At 36.0% G+C, this 18611-nt stretch overlaps 2 protein-coding genes across 2 annotated transcripts; both read right to left on the bottom strand.

Moving 5' to 3' along the window:
• Positions 1 to 8406: 8406 nt before the first annotated feature.
• Positions 8407 to 13849, bottom strand: LOC106160157 (uncharacterized). The gene is made up of 3 exons (XM_013536676.2): positions 13688 to 13849; positions 9766 to 9992; positions 8407 to 9497 (listed from the first exon to the last, which is right to left on the bottom strand). Exons 1-3 carry the CDS (start codon positions 13746 to 13748, stop codon positions 9192 to 9194), a joined length of 594 nt encoding a protein of 197 aa, XP_013392130.2. The 5' UTR covers positions 13749 to 13849; the 3' UTR covers positions 8407 to 9191.
• A 2077-nt stretch (positions 13850 to 15926) lies between these two features.
• Positions 15927 to 18392, bottom strand: LOC147761323 (uncharacterized). The gene is made up of 3 exons (XM_087015956.1): positions 18055 to 18392; positions 16898 to 17130; positions 15927 to 16232 (listed from the first exon to the last, which is right to left on the bottom strand). The coding sequence occupies exons 1-3, from the start codon at positions 18116 to 18118 to the stop codon at positions 15927 to 15929; spliced, it is 603 nt and encodes a 200-aa protein (XP_086872082.1). The 5' UTR covers positions 18119 to 18392.
• Positions 18393 to 18611: the final 219 nt, after the last annotated feature.

Below are 18611 nucleotides of genomic sequence, written 5' to 3'. Positions count from 1 at the left end.
CAAGTGAAAGTAATCGCTCCATGGCTATCACCTCAATAGAAACTTGTCTAGTTGAGATCCGAAATTGGATGAAAACAAACATGCTAGCACTAAATGATGGAAAAACTGAACTAATATGGTTTACATCAAGGTCTAAGTCAGACAGGGGAAATGCAATGAAATCTGATATTTGTATCGGTGGTGTCAACATCAATCCATCTAGCTATGTGAAAGATTTAGGTGTCACCTTTGATCAGTATGCAACTATGGATAGACGGATCTCTGAAATTTGCAAATCGGCATCATACTCACTTTGGCGAATTAGTAAGATACGTGACTTACTGGACAAAACTTCAACTGAAAAACTAGTCCATGCTTTCATTACTTCTAAGCTTGATTATTGCAACAGTCTCTTATATGGTTTAGGCAAAAATCATCTGAACAAACTTCAATTAATTCAAAATTCTGCAGCTAGGCTGGTAACTAAAATGGGATGGAACAGCCGAGAGCATATAACACCTGTTTTGATGGAACTTCACTGGCTTCCAGTAAGAGAGAGAATTTTATTTAAAATTTAATGTGTCATTTTTAAAGCAGTCACTGAGAATAAACCACTTTATATCTCAGAACTTATGAAGCAACATCAGCATGGAAGAGTTACCAGGTCTTCAACTTTTAGTCATTTACTTTTAGAACACAGTGTCTTAGAGAAAAAAGCTGGTAAATTTTACGGTGAAAGGGCATTTATGATATATGCACCCAAAGTTTGGAACACCTTACCCTCTGAAATACGAGCAGCAGGTGACATAGATACTTTTAAAAAGCTTTTGAAAACTCATATTTTTAGAATAGCCTATCAGTAAATATCATATAGTTCATTTTAGTTTTTAATAAGGTGTACTGTAATTTTATGATTAATTTTAAATGTTGTCACTTTAGGTTCTTATCATTTTAGAATATCAATAATTGGTTCTTTAAATTAGTTCTTAGTCCTTTAAAATTGTAATGTGTTCTTATATTAGTATTGTGTTATTTAGCTCTTTTAAGTGAATGTTGTAAGGCGCATTGAGATTTTTAATCGAATGCGCCATAGAAAAATAAATTATTATTATTATTATTATTATTATTATTATTAAAGGGTATTTAATGTAATGTAATGTAATGTGGGGGCCCCGGGATGGTCTTAAGGTGGGTCCCCACAACATGCAGAAGGCCTAGTTTCTTTAGTGTTGTTAACCAATCTCTTTTTTGTTTTTTGCATAAAGACATTGATTATTGGTTTCCATTTTAGACATCTGCATTTATGAAGTGTGATTCTTAACTCAGTCATGGAAATAGAAATGATTCAAGTTACAGAAATTCACTTCTCACAAATGTTACAACTAACAAGCCACTGATATTCTTACCTTTCATGAAGACAAGGCTCCCCAATGCACAGATCACCATCAAACTGGTTTTCATCGTCTTGTTCTGATACTTGCTGTGACTGAGTACTAACAGATATATCATATCTATATCTAGATATCAATGAAGACAATAGAGGGTACCGGAGGAGACGGGGTTGTGCCGGAAATGTGACGTCATCAGGCCTACCCAATTACCAGACTCGGCACCGAATGATCCCCAATTCACAGGTAGATCGGACCACACTGCCAGTTTTCAAGGTGTAAATGTGATGCATTCATCGGACAAATAAAACATTCCAATGGTCTGGTCAAGTCTGATACGCACAACCCTGCCTCCTCCGGTACCCTCTATACTGGGTGATATTTAGCGTAAAGAATGAATGGGAAAGCAAAACTAGACGCTAGCTGTCAGTCGATGTTTACATATGATTCATTGCTCTCTCTTTCTCTTAATTGTTCCATGAAAATATTTTTAACAATCTTTTTAATGCTCTTCAATATGCAATTATCATCTTAACATTTCTGAATACTTTTTGGCCTCAGCTTCTATCACAAGTTTTATAGATATTTTACCAGTAATCTGCTACATCCTTCTTGTTGATTAACATTATCTTATCGAACACTCCATCTGTTTTCATTTCAAAGAAATAAACACTATCGTTACCATTGTTGTTCATTTGTTATTATGAAAATGAAAACAAAAGTCACGCGCTACATAAATTTTGAGAACAAAGTGCGATGGGGACACATCAGATTGCACGGCTGGCTTTAATATAATATAGTAAACACTCATTCTTTTTGATGGGTAAAAATATCAAACTTTCAGAAACATAATTATATAATTACAAAATTAATTGTTAAAGACATTTGTGGTGCTTTAACGACATAGAATAGTACTATATAGTAGCATGTTTTAAATTTAGTTTGTATCCTTCCCATAGGAATGTTCTGATTTTTAGAAATTATGACTTAGAAAATACCGAGTATAATATTTGTAAAAATCACAAATTTTTCCCATTGAAAAGATCAAGTACATGTAATTACTGTATAATGGGAAGGTGTAGATCATCTGTAAAACTCATCTTTTTAAATGTATAATTATTGTACATTTAATGAATCAGGACCTTCAATGATTAGTGCATGATAGTGGGGAGCACCACAGTTTGTGGTGCCCTGACTTGCATGTGATTTCTAACATTTTCAGGCCTTGATTTAAATTTGGTTTTTAATTGATGGGTGTGCATTTTTGCCCAAAGTCCAACTCCAGATCAATACTGTTACGAATTTGGAGTAAACAGTGGCTGTGCAGTTTAAAGAAAAGATTGACTGTAGATAAGGCTGTTTAAGATAAAGATTAATTGTAACAGTTTACATTTTACAAAGACTGCAATTTATTATTATTAATTTTAGTGTGTGTGTGTGTGTGTGTGTGTGTGTGTGTGTGATAAATATAGTTAGAAAATTATTCTAATGATATTCTTTTGAAAACTCTATTAATTTTTTTCTAGGCCTGAACAGCATGAATGGGACCAGGATTAATCCTTTTGCCATGCCTTGACCTGCAATTATCATAACAAAAGCACACACCCTTTCCAAATGATGTGTGGCAATGAGCACCATCACTACCTCTGCGATACTTCTGAGGGATGAGGGAAAATTATATTCTTGAGCTGCACTGTTGCTATTAGTATTATTCATAGTTTTTGGTTATCAGTATATAGAAATGCAGTTTATCAAATTATTTTATGTGTTTTAAATCCACACGGAGTCACTTAAAAGTGTAAGGTACATGCAACTAAACAATGCATGGTTTTATTTTACTTTCCATTTTTTTGTCTCGTCCCGACAAAGGTGTCTCGCCTTTGTATGTGTGTATCTGCTAGGCAGATCACAGTGAGAGAGTACGTTAACAAGTGTCTCGCTTGTGACAATTTAGTAATTCCACAAAAGTATCTCGCTTCTGTGGCTGCGTTGCTTACCGATAGAGGCACAGTAAGATGTTGAGGACAGTCACCTGCGTGTCACTGTTGTGAGCCAGGGAGTTCAGACATCGACGTGTTGAGTTCTACCTCGACTACTGAGCAATCAACCTTTGATTCAGTATTAGATTAGTGACATTAATTGGACTATATATATATATATATATATATATATATATATATATATATATATATATATATATTAATGAATTTGCTAGGATGAATTTGTCTAAAACTATGCTTTTTACAAAGCTTAAAATGCTTACCAGAACATTACATACAAAAACTTGTAGCCTAAATGCTTATGTACTACATAATATATACCAGTGCTACAACCTTTAGAACCGCAAAACCAGCTTGAAAACTTCGTAGATACTTTCGTGTGCAACTAATATTGCATCATGAAACTACATACCTGTGCTTGAATATTTCTGTGTGACATTTCACATCGTTCCTTGCACACGTATTAAGAAATACGTATACCTGCGTTTACAATTGCGACAGTTGAGCATTTGAACAAATAACACGGCTTCGTAGAAAATGTACTTGAATGGTGCATTTTTTTTTACTGACGAGGTAAAGTCTATTTTTACAAACGTATATTTCTCTGTTGTAGTTTCCTCGCCAAACTGCTTTCGCTCATAACTGTGGCACCTGGCACGAGTCTAAAATGAAGTTTATCAACTTGTATTTCTTTGTCAAATCAAATGCAAATTATGTTCTAATTCGTTACACTCAAACGAACATAAAATATTTATAGTATAAACACAGACACAGTGTTAGGTATGGAAGCGCTCATTTCGTTCCGTGTGCTTTATTTCCGTTTGAATTGCCATAAATTCAGTCGTTGTTGAACATTGAAAACCATAAATATATCCTTGCTATTATTATTATTATTTTAACGAACCAAACTTTGAACAAAGTGATTAAAACAAATATATGTAAAACAAGTCTTTTAAAAGTGTAATAAAATAATAATGATAATGATCAGTTCTTGAGTTTTTTTTTTTTTTAACTCCATCTTGCTTTGTCTTCTGCCGTACCAGGATCCGAGCTGAAAAATTAAAACGTTCTGTTATGAAATAAGTATAACACTGAAAAGCTTGAACTAAGACTAAAACTAATTTCTCTATTCTTTCTAATCTTTACTTATTATATCTCGTATTTATTTATTAAATATATTTATTCAAACAAACAAGCTTAACACACTTTTTTTTTAATTTATAAAGTAAAACTCCTTCAAATTGGGTGGGTGGGAGGGAATTATATATATTCTCTGCCATCTTCACGGAATGCGAAAGAGCCTTCGAATGACCTAACTCTAAAATCTACTTTTCCTCATCACCTTCTATTTGATAACACTACTCAAGTGACCAGTCACATGATATTAACACTACTCAGACCTTACTGAACAGTTCGCACATAAACGTCACGTGTCTGCATACCCACAACAAATATATTTATGTTCTAATTCGTTACACTCAAACGAACATAAAATATTTATAGCATAAACACAGACACAGTGTTAGGTATGGAAGCGCTCATTTCGATGATAAAGAAAGAAGAGTGTATCCTTGTATTCTATGCAAACGGAGTGATATGTCAAAATAAAATGTGAATATTTATTTATTTATTTATTTAATTATCTTTTTTTTTAAATATATATAATTCCTTCTGAAAACACATTCAATCCAACTAACGGTTTCTGTTATATTTATCATAACTGAAATCGTCTTCTCCGATAAAAGTTCCTTTTCACAAGAATTCTCTTTCACTCGTAAACTCTTCACTCTCTCTTTCTTTATCGCTTCGTCTTAATTTCATTCTTTCATTCATTTTCTACTAAAATTTTCTCTTCTTCCGAGTTCAAATTGCTGTGACATATATTTCAACATTTCAGTTATTTTCCTTAAAATCTCTTACGCATTCTTCAAATTAGATCGACTTTAACTTAATGTATGAGGACTAAAACTCCATGCATTAAGCAACAGATATGAATAAATAAATATATATATATATATATATATATATATATATATATATATATATATATATATATATATATATATATATATATATATATATATATATATATATATATATATATAACAAATATAAAATTTAATTCACTTATTTGAATTTTTTTTTTATATCTGTTTGTCGATTTAATTATATGCACCAGGCCTTCCTCAACTGCAATGCATATTGAATGCAAACGATATATATATATTTTTTTGGAATTAGATCGACTTAACTTGTTGTACTAGGACTTCCTCAACTCAGCATAACAAGCAACAGAATGTAATTATGCAAAGCATATGAATTTTGATAAGCAAAGAAAATTTTTTTTAAATAAATTTATTATTATTATTATTATTGTTTTTCTGTTTGTCGATTTAATTGTATGCACCAGGCCTTCTTCAACTGCAATGCATAATGAATGCGAACAACTTATTTGATAAAATTTTTTCTTTCGCTCTTTCTTTGAATTAGATCGACTTAACTTGTTGTACTAGGACTTCCTCAACTCAGCACAACAAGCAACAGAATGTAATTATGTAAAGCCTATGAATTTTGATAAGTAAGAAAAATTCTAAAAATAATTTCTATTATAATTATTGTTATTATTATTAATTCTGTTTGTCGATTTAATTTTATGCACCAGGCCTTCTTCAACTGCAATGCATAATGATCACAATTAATCTATCACCTGAACGATCTCTCTCTCGTTTTCTCTCTGTCTCTCTCTCTCTCTCTTTCTCTATTCACTTTCTCTTTCTCTCTCTCTATTCACTTTCTCTCTCTGTCTCTGAAATTAGTTCGACTTAATTTACGAATGACTTACTCTACTCCTCACTTCAATCAACGTACCGTTAAATATATATTTTTGATGAATTTTTTTTTTACTACGTATGAATTAATATGCATGTATCTTTATTTATTTATTTATTTTTATTTATTTATTGATTTATACTTAAAAATCTAATTTTATTATAAACTTGACTTATAATGCGATGTGCAAAAGCGTCCGAATCATTGTTTACTAAAACAAATCCGTAATTTCGAATACAAAGCCCTGTATACTAGTTTTATTTCTCACATTATTTATACATGTTTCGTATGGATTCAAAAAACTCCGGCGAAACCCCCCAATCGTCAAAATCGATAATTTTGCTCAAGTAATCGGCTGTTTCGTTTTTATTTCTGGGAATCCAGCTAATATCAATGGAAATTCCGAAATTAATGCAATTCTTAAAAATACTGAAGGATAAATCTTGCAATGATTTTTTCATACTTCCAGTTTGTACAATCTTGACGCAATTTTGATTATCCGAAAACCATTTGACATGAGAATTTGCTATGTGATGCCCAAAAGACATAATAGCCAGATCTACTGCTTTTAACTCTCTCCACGTTGAACTCATGATAGCTTCTTGAGCGGTCGAATTTTGGTGAAAAATTTTTGTTTTCTATTTCGACTGTAAAGGCGCCCGCCCCTACGTTACTAGCGTCCGAAAAAATAATAATTTTTTTTTTTTTTTTTTTTTTTTTTTTGACGGACTTTAAAAGCGGTCTGTTATTGTGAGAACGAATGTTTTGAAGCCAAAATTTGAGCTCGTTTAGAATGGGACATTTGTCCACTTCGGTTAAAGGGATATCCCAGGAAGATCGATTGACTACTGCCATAGAACAATATCTAGTATAAGTATAAGTGTTCATGTCTTTCCAAAATTGCATGTGGGCACGAAGACTTCCTTTAATGCCGTCTGTCTTTGAGAAATTACGATCAGGTTTTTTAAAATGTTCTATATGTTGGCGCAAATGTAAGTCTGTCAAGCATTCAAAAGTTTCTGGATCTTTCAGAAAATACTTATCTTTTACATTTTCAATTGCGTTGGTTCTCTGGTTCTGGTTTAACTCAGGGGTTGGGGCAGCTTGATCTCCAGTGTCCCGGCTGCAAACAGAGGAAGCAGATGTCGGACGGCATCGGTTTGCGGATCCTACGAAAAAGGCTGTGACGAAAAAGTGGGAAATCTGGGCCCTAGACTGGGATTCAACTGGCCTGCTGAGCTGACTGCGGCTGAAGGAAAAGGCCCTGGTTACGGCGAGGAAGCCATTGCTCTGTTGGTAGAAAAAGGCGCACCTGCGGCTGCGGTGGGAGTGGCATATGGAGAAAAACGTATAGTTGTTTTTACGCGATTGACGAAGAGCCCTGTTTTCCGCTGCTCTGATCTTTCTTTCATCTCCGGAATCGTCAGCAAAGTCGGAAATTTGATACTCTTTCACGGTTTTCCAACCTGCAGGAGAGGAGTCTGCGATTTGAATATGTTTGTTACGTTGACGGATTTTCTCCTTCATCCCCGTAATTATCTGGATGGATTTTGAGTCCTTATTTTCGTGGGCTCTTAATTCTAAAGTTTCTAGACCATCCAGAATATCTAAGTTGAAATTGAATGCTGCTTTATTTCCTTCTCCTTTCAAGATAGTGTCGCGAGAATTCTTTATCTTTTTCTCGAAGGATTCAATTGAACGGGATTGCTGTTCAGAAAAAGATTCAAACTGGTTTTGAACGATAGTTTTCAGTAAATCGAATGCTTCGCCCACATTAAGCGTACCTTCTTGTCTTTCTGGGTCTTCGGGGCGTGGACCCGAATCAGTTTGATCATTCTCTGCCATCTTCACGGAATGCGAAAGAGCCTTCGAATGACCTAACTCTAAAATCTACTTTTCCTCATCACCTTCTATTTGATAACACTACTCAAGTGACCAGTCACATGATATTAACACTACTCAGACCTTACTGAACAGTTCGCACATAAACGTCACGTGTCTGCATACCCACAACAAATATATTTTTGTGAAGCGTTAACGAAGCTGGCTTCAAATAGTTGTTGCATCAATTTTAGTAATTAATTAATTAATAGTAAAATACGTTATGCTGTGTTGCAGTCTTTTTCCCCCCTCTCTTTAACCGTTTAAATAATGCTAACTTAGGAAACGCTTTTTACTTCTTTGTGAAGAGCTAGATCAAAAACGATATATAATTTATATATTTTTTATTTAATTTGAAAATCAACCATATATGAAGAATAATCCAACAAAATGTCACCTGAATTAATGTAACTGAGTATTTTACCATATACAATATCTCTATTTGAATAAAAAAAAGTGCGTTACATCTTACAGAGTATGATTAACACAAACGGATGAAAGTGAGTTGAATGAATTCCTTGACAAAAAGGCAAGGTATGGTGACCAGGTTTCAAATGGATTTCACAGACCCGGTGGTAAACAAAAATATATTGAATACAATATGGCTAAGGTTAAGATCCCATTCCCATAGACATCATCGGTCTACCTGGATCGACTCAACTGCGGGGATTCTCGCTAGCGCAATCAGCTTAACTGAATGTCATGGAGCTTAGACCAATGTTATCAATGGGAATAGGGTCTAGGCTCCATGTGGCAAACTCTCGACTGTCCAGCAGTCACTTAAGAGTTCACCACAAAAAATACCGACTAATACTGATAGCGTCTCTCTTTCTCTCTGTCTCTCTCTCTCTCTCTCACACACACACACACACACACACACACACACACACACACTCTACAAGAAATGAAGGGAGTCGGCCATTTCACTTTGTCCACAATCCTCCTCCCAACATGGGAAGGACATCTCAATCTCACACTCACAAAAAACAAAAATGTTAATAAAGTTCAAGCATTATGCTCTCATTATGCAACGTCTACGTGGGAATTAAATCGCATGTCCTTTTAGGCTATTTGCAAAAACACACTGCACGAAGTCACTTGATAAACGCTGTCACTAGAGGACGCTCTTCAAAGCTGCAGTCAAGAAAAGACAGCTTGCCAGTAATATTCCACAGGCAAACAATGACGTCGAACTGTTGCAGAGGTTTCCACGACACACACATTCTTCTCCAGTCTGGCGATCCAAGGAAGGCGCCCCAACGGACTCTAAGATTTTGAAGACTGCATCTGCCCCTGGAAACAAGTCATCTTTACCCGCCGGCTTGCGGCAGCCGTTGTCACTGATTAAAACTGAACTTCCGGCACTGGCGTCATTTGCGCAACCACGTGACACTGTTCTCACCGAAACTCTGTGTTCGCCCTAAAATGAAAGAAAATATGCACTTACTCCGGTAATAAGACTACACGTATCAATTATAATTTATATTAGTATTGGCTGTAAACTGTAAGAAAACTTAAACACGGTTTAGGATAGTCATTTTAATCGTTATGATAGATTCAGATTGCTGCACTGTTCTTTACTATACAAAATACTGTCGCCTACACACAAGCATTCCATTTATTACGTATAATGAAATGGGGAAGAGATTGCTACATTTTCCATTCAGAAAAAGGAAAAAAAAACATACCAAAAACTGAACATTGAAATGCATCGTCACATTAGCCTTCTCACATCCTCCATTACAAGATGTCGTGCCAAGACTGGCGATTCGGCTTGCCTCACAATCTTCGTCTGTGGGAAGTTTCGCCAGGGCATTATTAATTGGGGTGCTTACGATGCTTCCGAGTATGTTATCTGTATCAAACTTCACTGTATAGGATGAACAGCTATAGCATTCCTCCCCAGTCACAAGATCTAAAAAAAAACACAGAGTTAAACTTATGTAAAAGCCACACGTGTGTACATGTATTTATTAGGCGCATTCATAGCAAGTTGATTTGCGGACTAACATATCCGCAGATCAATTATGATCGACCCGCTTGAACGCTTGCCGCATACTCCCCTGATAGTCACTGAATAGCTTCCATGCGTGGACTTTTACTGTAAATGAAGCAATAGTCTTTTTTGTTACTTCAGCTTGCATCAGCGTGTGCTGATAAAATATTGATACAATTAAAATATGGAGATCACGTAAAGCAGATCAATATACTTTTTGGGCTATTTTTAAAACGTGAAATTATAATGGCTTTTACAGTGAATATTCAAATGCAATGCGACAACGAGCACAGCAAAATGCACTACATGTACACACATGCATATGTATGTGAGACGCAAATGAATTCATCCGCACGAACAGTAGGACCGAGATAGTAAGTCCCCCTATTGTTTAAACGTTATGAAATAGATGGAGGTTTCAGTGCATGGGGTGGGACACACTCACTAACACGGAGAGAGAGAGAGAGAGAGAGAGAGAGAGAGAGAGAGAGAGTTACGTGTATTTAGAGAAGAGTTCAAATTAAGCCTATAAAATAAATAGATTTATCGTTATTGTAACAATCTTTTAATGCTATTCAATATGCCGTTATGCTATTTACATTTCTGAATATTTTTTGCCCTCAGCTTCTATCACAAGTTTTATAGATATTTTACTAGTAATCTACTACATCCTTCTTGTTGATTAACATTATCTTAACGCACAATCCAGCTGTTTTCATTTCAAAGAAATAAATACTATCGTTATTATTGTTTTGGAAAAATGTTTTGACTGCCTCCAGAATGCTATTCTCTAATGATACAAGTGACATAACATATTAGAAAGGGACATACAGACAGCGGATGAATTATTACGGAACATCAACAATAAACAAGCTCTGAAATATAAAAAAATAGATATTAAAGGGATAATAACTCTTCGTTTTGGCCAAAAAATGAATTTTCCTGGAGTAAACAACAATTTTCCCATGCTTACCAATGGTTAATGAATCCATTTTTACATTCAAAGTTAGTCCCTGGTTTTTTTCTAAGAAGTTTAGTTTTTTTGTTAAAATCTCTTAAGAGATTATAACAGAGTATAGCCATCAATGGAGGTCACGTGATCTGAAGACAAGCTCAGATATCAGAATAATAGCTATAACTGCTGTTTTCGTCGTAAAACAGAATATATTATATTTATTTGTGAAATATAGATTTCATACGAAGAGTTATTATCCCTTTAATATCATGAGTCCTCGTTAAAAAGGGGTCAGGTATCGATAAATAGCACGCAACGCTAAAAGAAATTGTGAGCGGGAATTCCAACCAATATTTCATGGCATAGCCAAAAACAGCTTTTTTTTTTTTTTTTTTTTTTTGCAGAAAGTAGCCTTTAAAATTACCCTTACTTATTTCCTTAAATAGAAAACTCGTGGCAGGGTGATAGTCAGTTAAAACACTGATTTGGTGCCGAGCACGAACAGCGCATCTTGCCGTCTGCTTCTGAAGTCGGCCAATTTTGATAGTAGGACTGCTCGTTTTGTTTTTCCATTTCTATTTTGCATTGGGTCTCTTGTTTTAGGCATCGACAAAATAATGTTATTATGTCCAAGTTTTAGGTTACGTGATCTATAATAACCGCATCATGTCGTGGTGTGTGTTTGTATGTGTGCGTGCGGGAGAGAATAAGTGAGAGAGGGAATGATGGGAGAGAGAGAGTTGATAGGGAATTCCTTTGATCACCGTTCCTACGAATTTCACACGACGGGCACACTTCGAGGTTCTTTTAGTTTTATCCTATAAACCGTCTGTATCAGGGGTTGGCCAGGGGCGGATCCAGGATTAATGTTTTAAGGGGGGGGTCTGGAAAGAACTATGATTCAGCTAGTCAAAATTCTAATTTTCAAGAATATTGGTGTGATATATTTTTCTGAAACCGAAGGACCTCCTGACCTCCCCCCCCCCCCCCCCCCCCCCCCCCCCCCCCCCCCCCCTCTGAAATTCACCACTGGTTGGCGCGTGCGTCATGATCACCTCCGATCAAAATTAGCCGGCCTCAGAAGCAGACGACAGGATATGTAGAACACATGCGTTTTCAGCGGTTCGTGTTTTGATATTTTCATAACAAACATAGCTGATATTCACTCTATATGAATATCACCCGCCGTCTTCAGGCGCTGCACGTAATTAAACAGACTCTTCAAGCTTAAGCACGAACACCTGAGACACCTTCGGTTTTTTCTTTTCGGCCTTGAGGGCTTTTGAAGTCTAGAGCACACAAACCTTTCCTTCTCTACAAAAACACCCATCCAGTACCTATTTGTGCTTATAAGCTAGTCGCCAAAAAGTTAAACCATGCAGTACGTGCTTCTATTTTTTGTAGAACAATAATGGCAGAACAAACTACAATGCGCAGTGAATTCATCGTAGAAACAACCATTGATATACCCTGCACACATGCACGGCGGGTCAAGGTGCGCAGAGGGGGGTGCAGTTGCTCCTCCCTGGGTTTCTGAGCCCCCCCCCCCCCCAAAAAAAAAAAAAAAAAAAAAAAAAAAAAAAAACAGTGAACAACTGCAACAAAACCAAGCAATTTTCCACCCTTTGGCCTACACATCTTAATCAAACCGTCTGCAGCGTTACATTCATCTTGTCCATTAATCCCCCCCCCCCTCTCCTTTGGGCAGAATCCTGCTACATGCTCTATATACTAAGTACCAAATTCTTCTAATGGTGTAAAGGTCGGATTCACTAACGGGGTGAACAAAAAACAAAATTTGCGTGCTTTTATCACATGACTGTGTCTCAGCAAATCAGGATATACAGTATGTGTATCTGGATATACCTACTTCCCTCTCCCAGCCAACCAACTTATTTTAACAGGGTCGAAGTCCTTATTCTATTACATTACATCTGCAGATTGCATCCCCATTCCTTTCTGTTGCTAATTTACATTGTGTGTGAATATCGTGCACGCTGTGATTCAGATACTGAACACACCTGCGTGTTGCAACCTCTTATTTCATGTAATTTGAGGAAGGATAAATGCATAAAATTATAAGACCCCCCCCCCCACTCCTCAAACATAGCAGTATATTAACCCGATATACATGTGACACCATTATCATATAAAAAATCGGATTTATATACAGGCCCTTACCAGGGGGGGTCGGGGGGGGGGGTCGAAAGAACCACCCTTTTTTGCTGTCAAAAAGTCCAATCTGGGTAAAATTTGATCTAGGTATACGAAGGTTTCATTGTAAAGGGTCCAAATATTCAGGTAAAGAACCCCCCCCCCCCCCCCCCCTTTGAAATTGCTGGCTAAGGGCCTGATATAGTTTAATTACTTTATTGTAATCACAAGCCCTTCCTGACACCCACTTGCAACACATGCAGAAAAAAACACGGACACGTTTTCAGACCTAGTTTCTTCAGTGTTATTTGCTAACCGATCTCCTGTCCGTTTTGTGCATAAAGACATTGATTCTTGGTTTCCATTTGAGACATCTGCATTTATGAAGTGTGATTCTTAACGCTTGTCACTCGGCTCATAAATGGGAGTGATACAGACGGGAATTGCACCCGAATTACAGACGCTTACTACTCACAAATGTTACGAGTCATTGATCTGTACTTACCTTTCAGAGAAATGAAGAAAAGGCTCCACGATACATAGTTCACAATCCAACAGGTGGCCATCGTTTTGCTCTGATACTTGCTGTGACCAAGGAGTTATAACTGTTATAACTCCTTGCTGTGACTGAGTACTAACAGGAAGCGGTCTCTATATGTGATATAGAAAACAGGGTGACGAATTCTTCAGGCGGGGTATAACAATGACGTATTTCAAAGGTAAGTTATCCTTTGCTATTATTTCAGAGCAGTTTGAGGAAAGAGGACGAGAAAAGACGAAAAGAGATTTATCAATAAAATGGAGGTGATATTATTTGATATTTAAATAAGCCCAATGTATTTGTAGCGCAGAAGTTTGGCGTTTGGAACAGATCACACAACTTCGGGTACATATTCACCCTCACTAATGCTACCACAAGTCCTTGCTGACTAAATTAAAATTTTCAAACATAGTTTCACCTTGGTTTCAACCATATAAGGTGAAAAAGGTCCCACTAAATGCAGTTGACTCGTGTGTTATTATTTTTACTCTTTAGAGGAATTAACGGATACAATAATCTAGAATACTTTCAAAGAAGTTAAAATATACTGGTATTTCCTTTTGCGCCAAAACTAAACTAATGTGCGATCCACTCGAAGTTCAACTTCAATTTTTTTCGAATTTCATCAAATTAAAAAAAATGTACACCATTTCTATTATATGTCTTTATATATTTATCAATTTTCTTTTTAGTATATTCAATTGAAACACCGTGCTGACGTCATTATGTATTTTCACCCGACCATACCTCAGTGACTAATAAATGCAGGTAGGTACACGTGGGTCGGGAAACTAATTCAAAAGCACCCGAGGTCATTTAAGTCTTTATTCTAACTTGTCATTTTGACATAGTCGCTGTAAATGGGTGTGAATTTTGATCAGATCTTGCAACCCCACAATCCGCCTTCTTGATTTTAGATTTTTCGTCATTTCGACCGTTAAAAAGCAAGCAGGTTAGTGCCATAAGTGTTGTATTCGCGTAACTCAAGCAGAAACCCGTTTCATAAAAGAACTTAAGTCTACTTTAATCCATGATTAAATAATCGGTGGTTCTCAAATTAAATAAATACCAACATTTGGGTCTTAAATGTTACGACCAATTTTCAAACTGAAGTTCTGTGAAATCGGTCTCAGTTTAACTGAGCTTACTTTGTTGGCGGTGGACGGTGTGTGTGTATGGGGGAGATGTCTTATGTGGTTCTTATTAAAAAATTATTATTTTATGCGATTCGCTTTTTTTTTTTTGGGGGGGGGGGGTGATCAATTATTTTAATTTCTTTTCAGCAGAGAAATTTGTCGGTCAGAGCAAGGAGACAGAAAAGTCTGATTGGAAAAAAATCCGAAAAGATAAAACGAATCCGAAAAGTACAGTGCTTGTTTGAAAAAAGTTTTTCATTAAAACAATGTTCTTTTGTTGGTTCAAAGAGGGAATATGTTTTCTGGTTCTTTGATTTTGTGGTCATTCACCATATTCCAATATGCCCCCCCCCCCCCACCAGTGGCGGATTTAGAGGGGGTTCAGGGGGGGGTCCTGACCCCCCCCCCCCCCCCCTCGGTTTCTGAAAAATATATCACACCAATATTCCCCTCTAAACCGTACCAAAAGGGCACTGTTTGCTGTCCAAAACACTAAAAATTATACGGGGCCCTTGAGCAGGCACTGAACCCAACAATAAAGGGATGACGGTCGGCTTCGAATCCGAGGCCTGTCGATCCTGGCTCCCCCCTCCCATTCATATAATCCTGGATCCGCCCCTGCCTCCCACAAGTAGATATTAACAGAGCACTTTAGTCATGATAGAATACTAAAATCGTTCAACTTATATTCACAAACAAATCATAAAATTTATTGTTAACAAATAAAAAATACTTACATTTAGATGAATTCCAATCAAATATCTTCAACTTGATTAGAATTGAATGCACTGCAAATACATACAATGAAATAGTAAGAATAGTTCCTGAACAAAACGAGTAAACTTTTTGAACTTATTTAATAGAATGAAACAATTGTTAAGCTTCTAGATTTTATACCAAAGAAATTTGATACGCAACAACTGCAACCATTATCTTTTACTAAAAAATCACCCGTTTTCCAGGTTTGCTGTATGACTGCTACACATAAAAGAATACTTCTTTTCTGGCATGTAATTTCTAAAAAAGCAATGTTAAACTTTGTACGTTATCTATGAATAAAGTTTTATCTATGAATAAAGTTCACACCAGAGAAACAAAATCAGAAAGAAAAGACTGATCGCGCGGGCCAGGTACTCGTGGAATCTCGCGAGATCTGACGTTCCTCCGTTACACAGTCTCTCGTCGTCACACACGCACACTTCTCCCGTGATGTTTCCGATAATCACGTTCCCTGAAAGGGTCAAGCTCGGGAAGAAGCTCGTGTCCCACGTGTCGTTGTCATGGGGATCGAACTGATGACAGCCGTTTACTCCCGCAAGACCTTCTGGTGCACAGGACCGAGCTGTGAGGTGGAGATCCATTGTGTATTTGTTCTGAAGAAAAGATTAAATCTTTGAAAACTCAGAGCATAACGAATGACGTTTAATAAATGGGTGTGGTTTCTCAGTAAACAAAGACTGAAAGGAACCCAAGAAAGGGATCGTTAGTAATGATACAATCAAATGATTAATCTCCAAACAGTCCCGTTTTAAATCTATCGGAAGCGTTTTTTTTTTTATTGTCTATCTAGTAACAAAAATTGGTACTGCGGTCAGAAATTGATAATTTTGTTCAACCGTTTCAAACATACTTTTTTAAATAAGCAATAATTACTCAACAAGGCAATAAACCTTGTACAAAATGACAATCTATAATCCCATTTTGAGTTACAAGATTTTTGCGTCATTTTCTTAATGGAGATGAAAACTGGTGAATTCCAACGGTTACAATAGAAATTTAGATCACGAAAACGGGTTTACAGTTCGCTATTTTCTCCATAGCTGGGCCTGGTTAAACCTTGTTAATTGCGGGAAAATGTTTGCAAATTCCATGAATTTTCTTCTCTTTATTAAATTTATTTCACTTTATGAATTTAACAATTAATTTTATTTATTTATTTATTTATTTATTTATTTATTTATTTATTTATTTGCCATACAAAGGCGGATAGCTAGTTCATAGTAAATCTTAGATACACACCACTTTTGCTTTAACCCACCTCAGAAAATCCAGGAAGTGGGAACTTCATGGTAAAACTGACGTTGCCGCGAACACAGGCCCCACTCTGACACAACCTCTCCTTGCCTGTCCTCGGTCTCACCTTGTGGACATCCAAACAGCTGAGATCTTGGGGAAAGCTGGACCCCATCAAGTCTCGGTTAAAAGCTGTCTCATCCGCGGAGGCCTTGACATATATGCAGTCGTAGCATTCCAAGGATTCGGATCTGTTAGCTGAAAGATAGATAAGGAGACCCAAATACATTCATAATACATCAATACACCGCAATCCTCTTATTTATTTATTTATTTATTTATTTATTTATTTATTTATTTATTTAACGAGGAGAGTTCATTGCTGTTTTTAGATTGCTTTCATCGTTGATTTTACCCCTTTTCGTATAACAAGGACCACCAAACACACGGTCTTCTTTATACAGGAAATACATCATCTGTTATGAAATTTGATAGTTTAAATAATAATGATAATCCTCTTTTTGTATCAAAATACAAAACAAATAATCAAAATTGGTGGCGGTCGTTATGTCATCTTCTCAGATATGCAATAATGCACGTGACTGTAGGTTTGATGTTTAATTCACGTCTCGGGTATAATCCACAACATTTGTACCCCTACATTTAATGTTGAGGGTTCAAAATAATAGAAGGATAAATAAAGGATGTTTTAAACTTAATGTGAAGAAAAATGAAGAAAAAATACGAAGTCGAAGAGACAGGTTTACAGGTGGGACGCTACGGAAAGAACTCCTTTCAGGGAATGATAAAGTGCATACTAAAATTAAATCCCAGAACAGGTTTATTTCTACTTTTCTTCATCTTTTCAACAGGGCTTGAAAAATACTCTCACACTTTTCTTTAGAGGTACAGTTTTGGCCTTAGGGATATTGTCATGCCTCTTAGAATGTGGACAAAGATATCATTTCACTTCAGATTCTTGAAATATTTAAGTAAATCAACCTTCGAGAGAAATCAATTTCTCTAAACATTTTTACCCGTTTTCATTGTTGTAACAGCAACACTTGTTTCCTCACGTTTTCCCCAACTCATTCAAAATTATACAATACGATTGCGTCTTTTTTCGTTCATTCTCTTATTTATTCTATTTTCATTTTTTATCTAAAATAAAAACCCACTTACCTGCATAGGCTCCTAAGTATTTGATCATCAGAACGTTAACCATAAGTAATATGGTGTGCTGCATTTTCTATACCTTAGCCAGTTACGGTCAATTTTCGAAGACACAGACCAAAATGCTGCTATATGGGCCGAAAAGCTACGGTCCAAAGAATAAACTTCGCATGTGTCGACGTTATTGTAACATAACTTGATTTTCCAAGCCAATAATTGCGAGATGAACAGCCCAAATAATGATAATCAGTTGTAAGTATCTCTGTAATGCTTTCACTAAAACATGAGCTTTCCTGAAAGCAGACGGAAATATTAAAACGAGGATGGTAGTACCCACTGATGGCATGTCGTTTGTAATGCAGGTATAGTTTTGGGTTTTTACATGTAGGCCTACATACTTTAAAATAACTTAATAACTAATATGCATTGATCTCTTATTTGTTTTTATTTATTTATCTATTTATTTATTTATTTTATTTATTTATTTATTTACTATGTTGTAGAAACAAATGAATGGATCAGACAGGTAAGTAAAACTAAGCTTGTGGGCCTACTTGTGGTTGACT

This window comes from Lingula anatina, chromosome 6 (genome assembly GCF_051362555.1).
Source record: "Lingula anatina isolate TDL-2025a chromosome 6, LinAna3.0, whole genome shotgun sequence".
NCBI classification, from domain to species: Eukaryota; Metazoa; Brachiopoda; class Lingulata; order Lingulida; family Lingulidae; genus Lingula; species Lingula anatina.
This window is presented reverse-complemented; position numbering and strand designations above follow the sequence as displayed.

Bases quoted from the DNA above. Each gene is read 5' to 3' on its own strand.
- LOC106160157 (XM_013536676.2), bottom strand. From the start codon at position 13,748: ATGGCCACCTGTTGGATTGTGAACTATGTATCGTGGAGCCTTTTCTTC. The intron at 9,993-13,687 runs GTAAGTACAGAT...GTTTTTTTTTAG, and splicing joins TTTCTTCATTTCTCTGAAAG to ATCTTGTGACTGGGGAGGAA. The intron at 9,498-9,765 runs GTATGTTTTTTT...CTTTCATTTTAG, and splicing joins ATTTCAATGTTCAGTTTTTG to GGCGAACACAGAGTTTCGGT.
- LOC147761323 (XM_087015956.1), bottom strand. From the start codon at position 18,118: ATGCAGCACACCATATTACTTATGGTTAACGTTCTGATGATCAAATAC. The intron at 17,131-18,054 runs GTAAGTGGGTTT...TCTATCTTTCAG, and splicing joins ATACTTAGGAGCCTATGCAG to CTAACAGATCCGAATCCTTG. The intron at 16,233-16,897 runs GTGGGTTAAAGC...TCTTTTCTTCAG, and splicing joins CACTTCCTGGATTTTCTGAG to AACAAATACACAATGGATCT.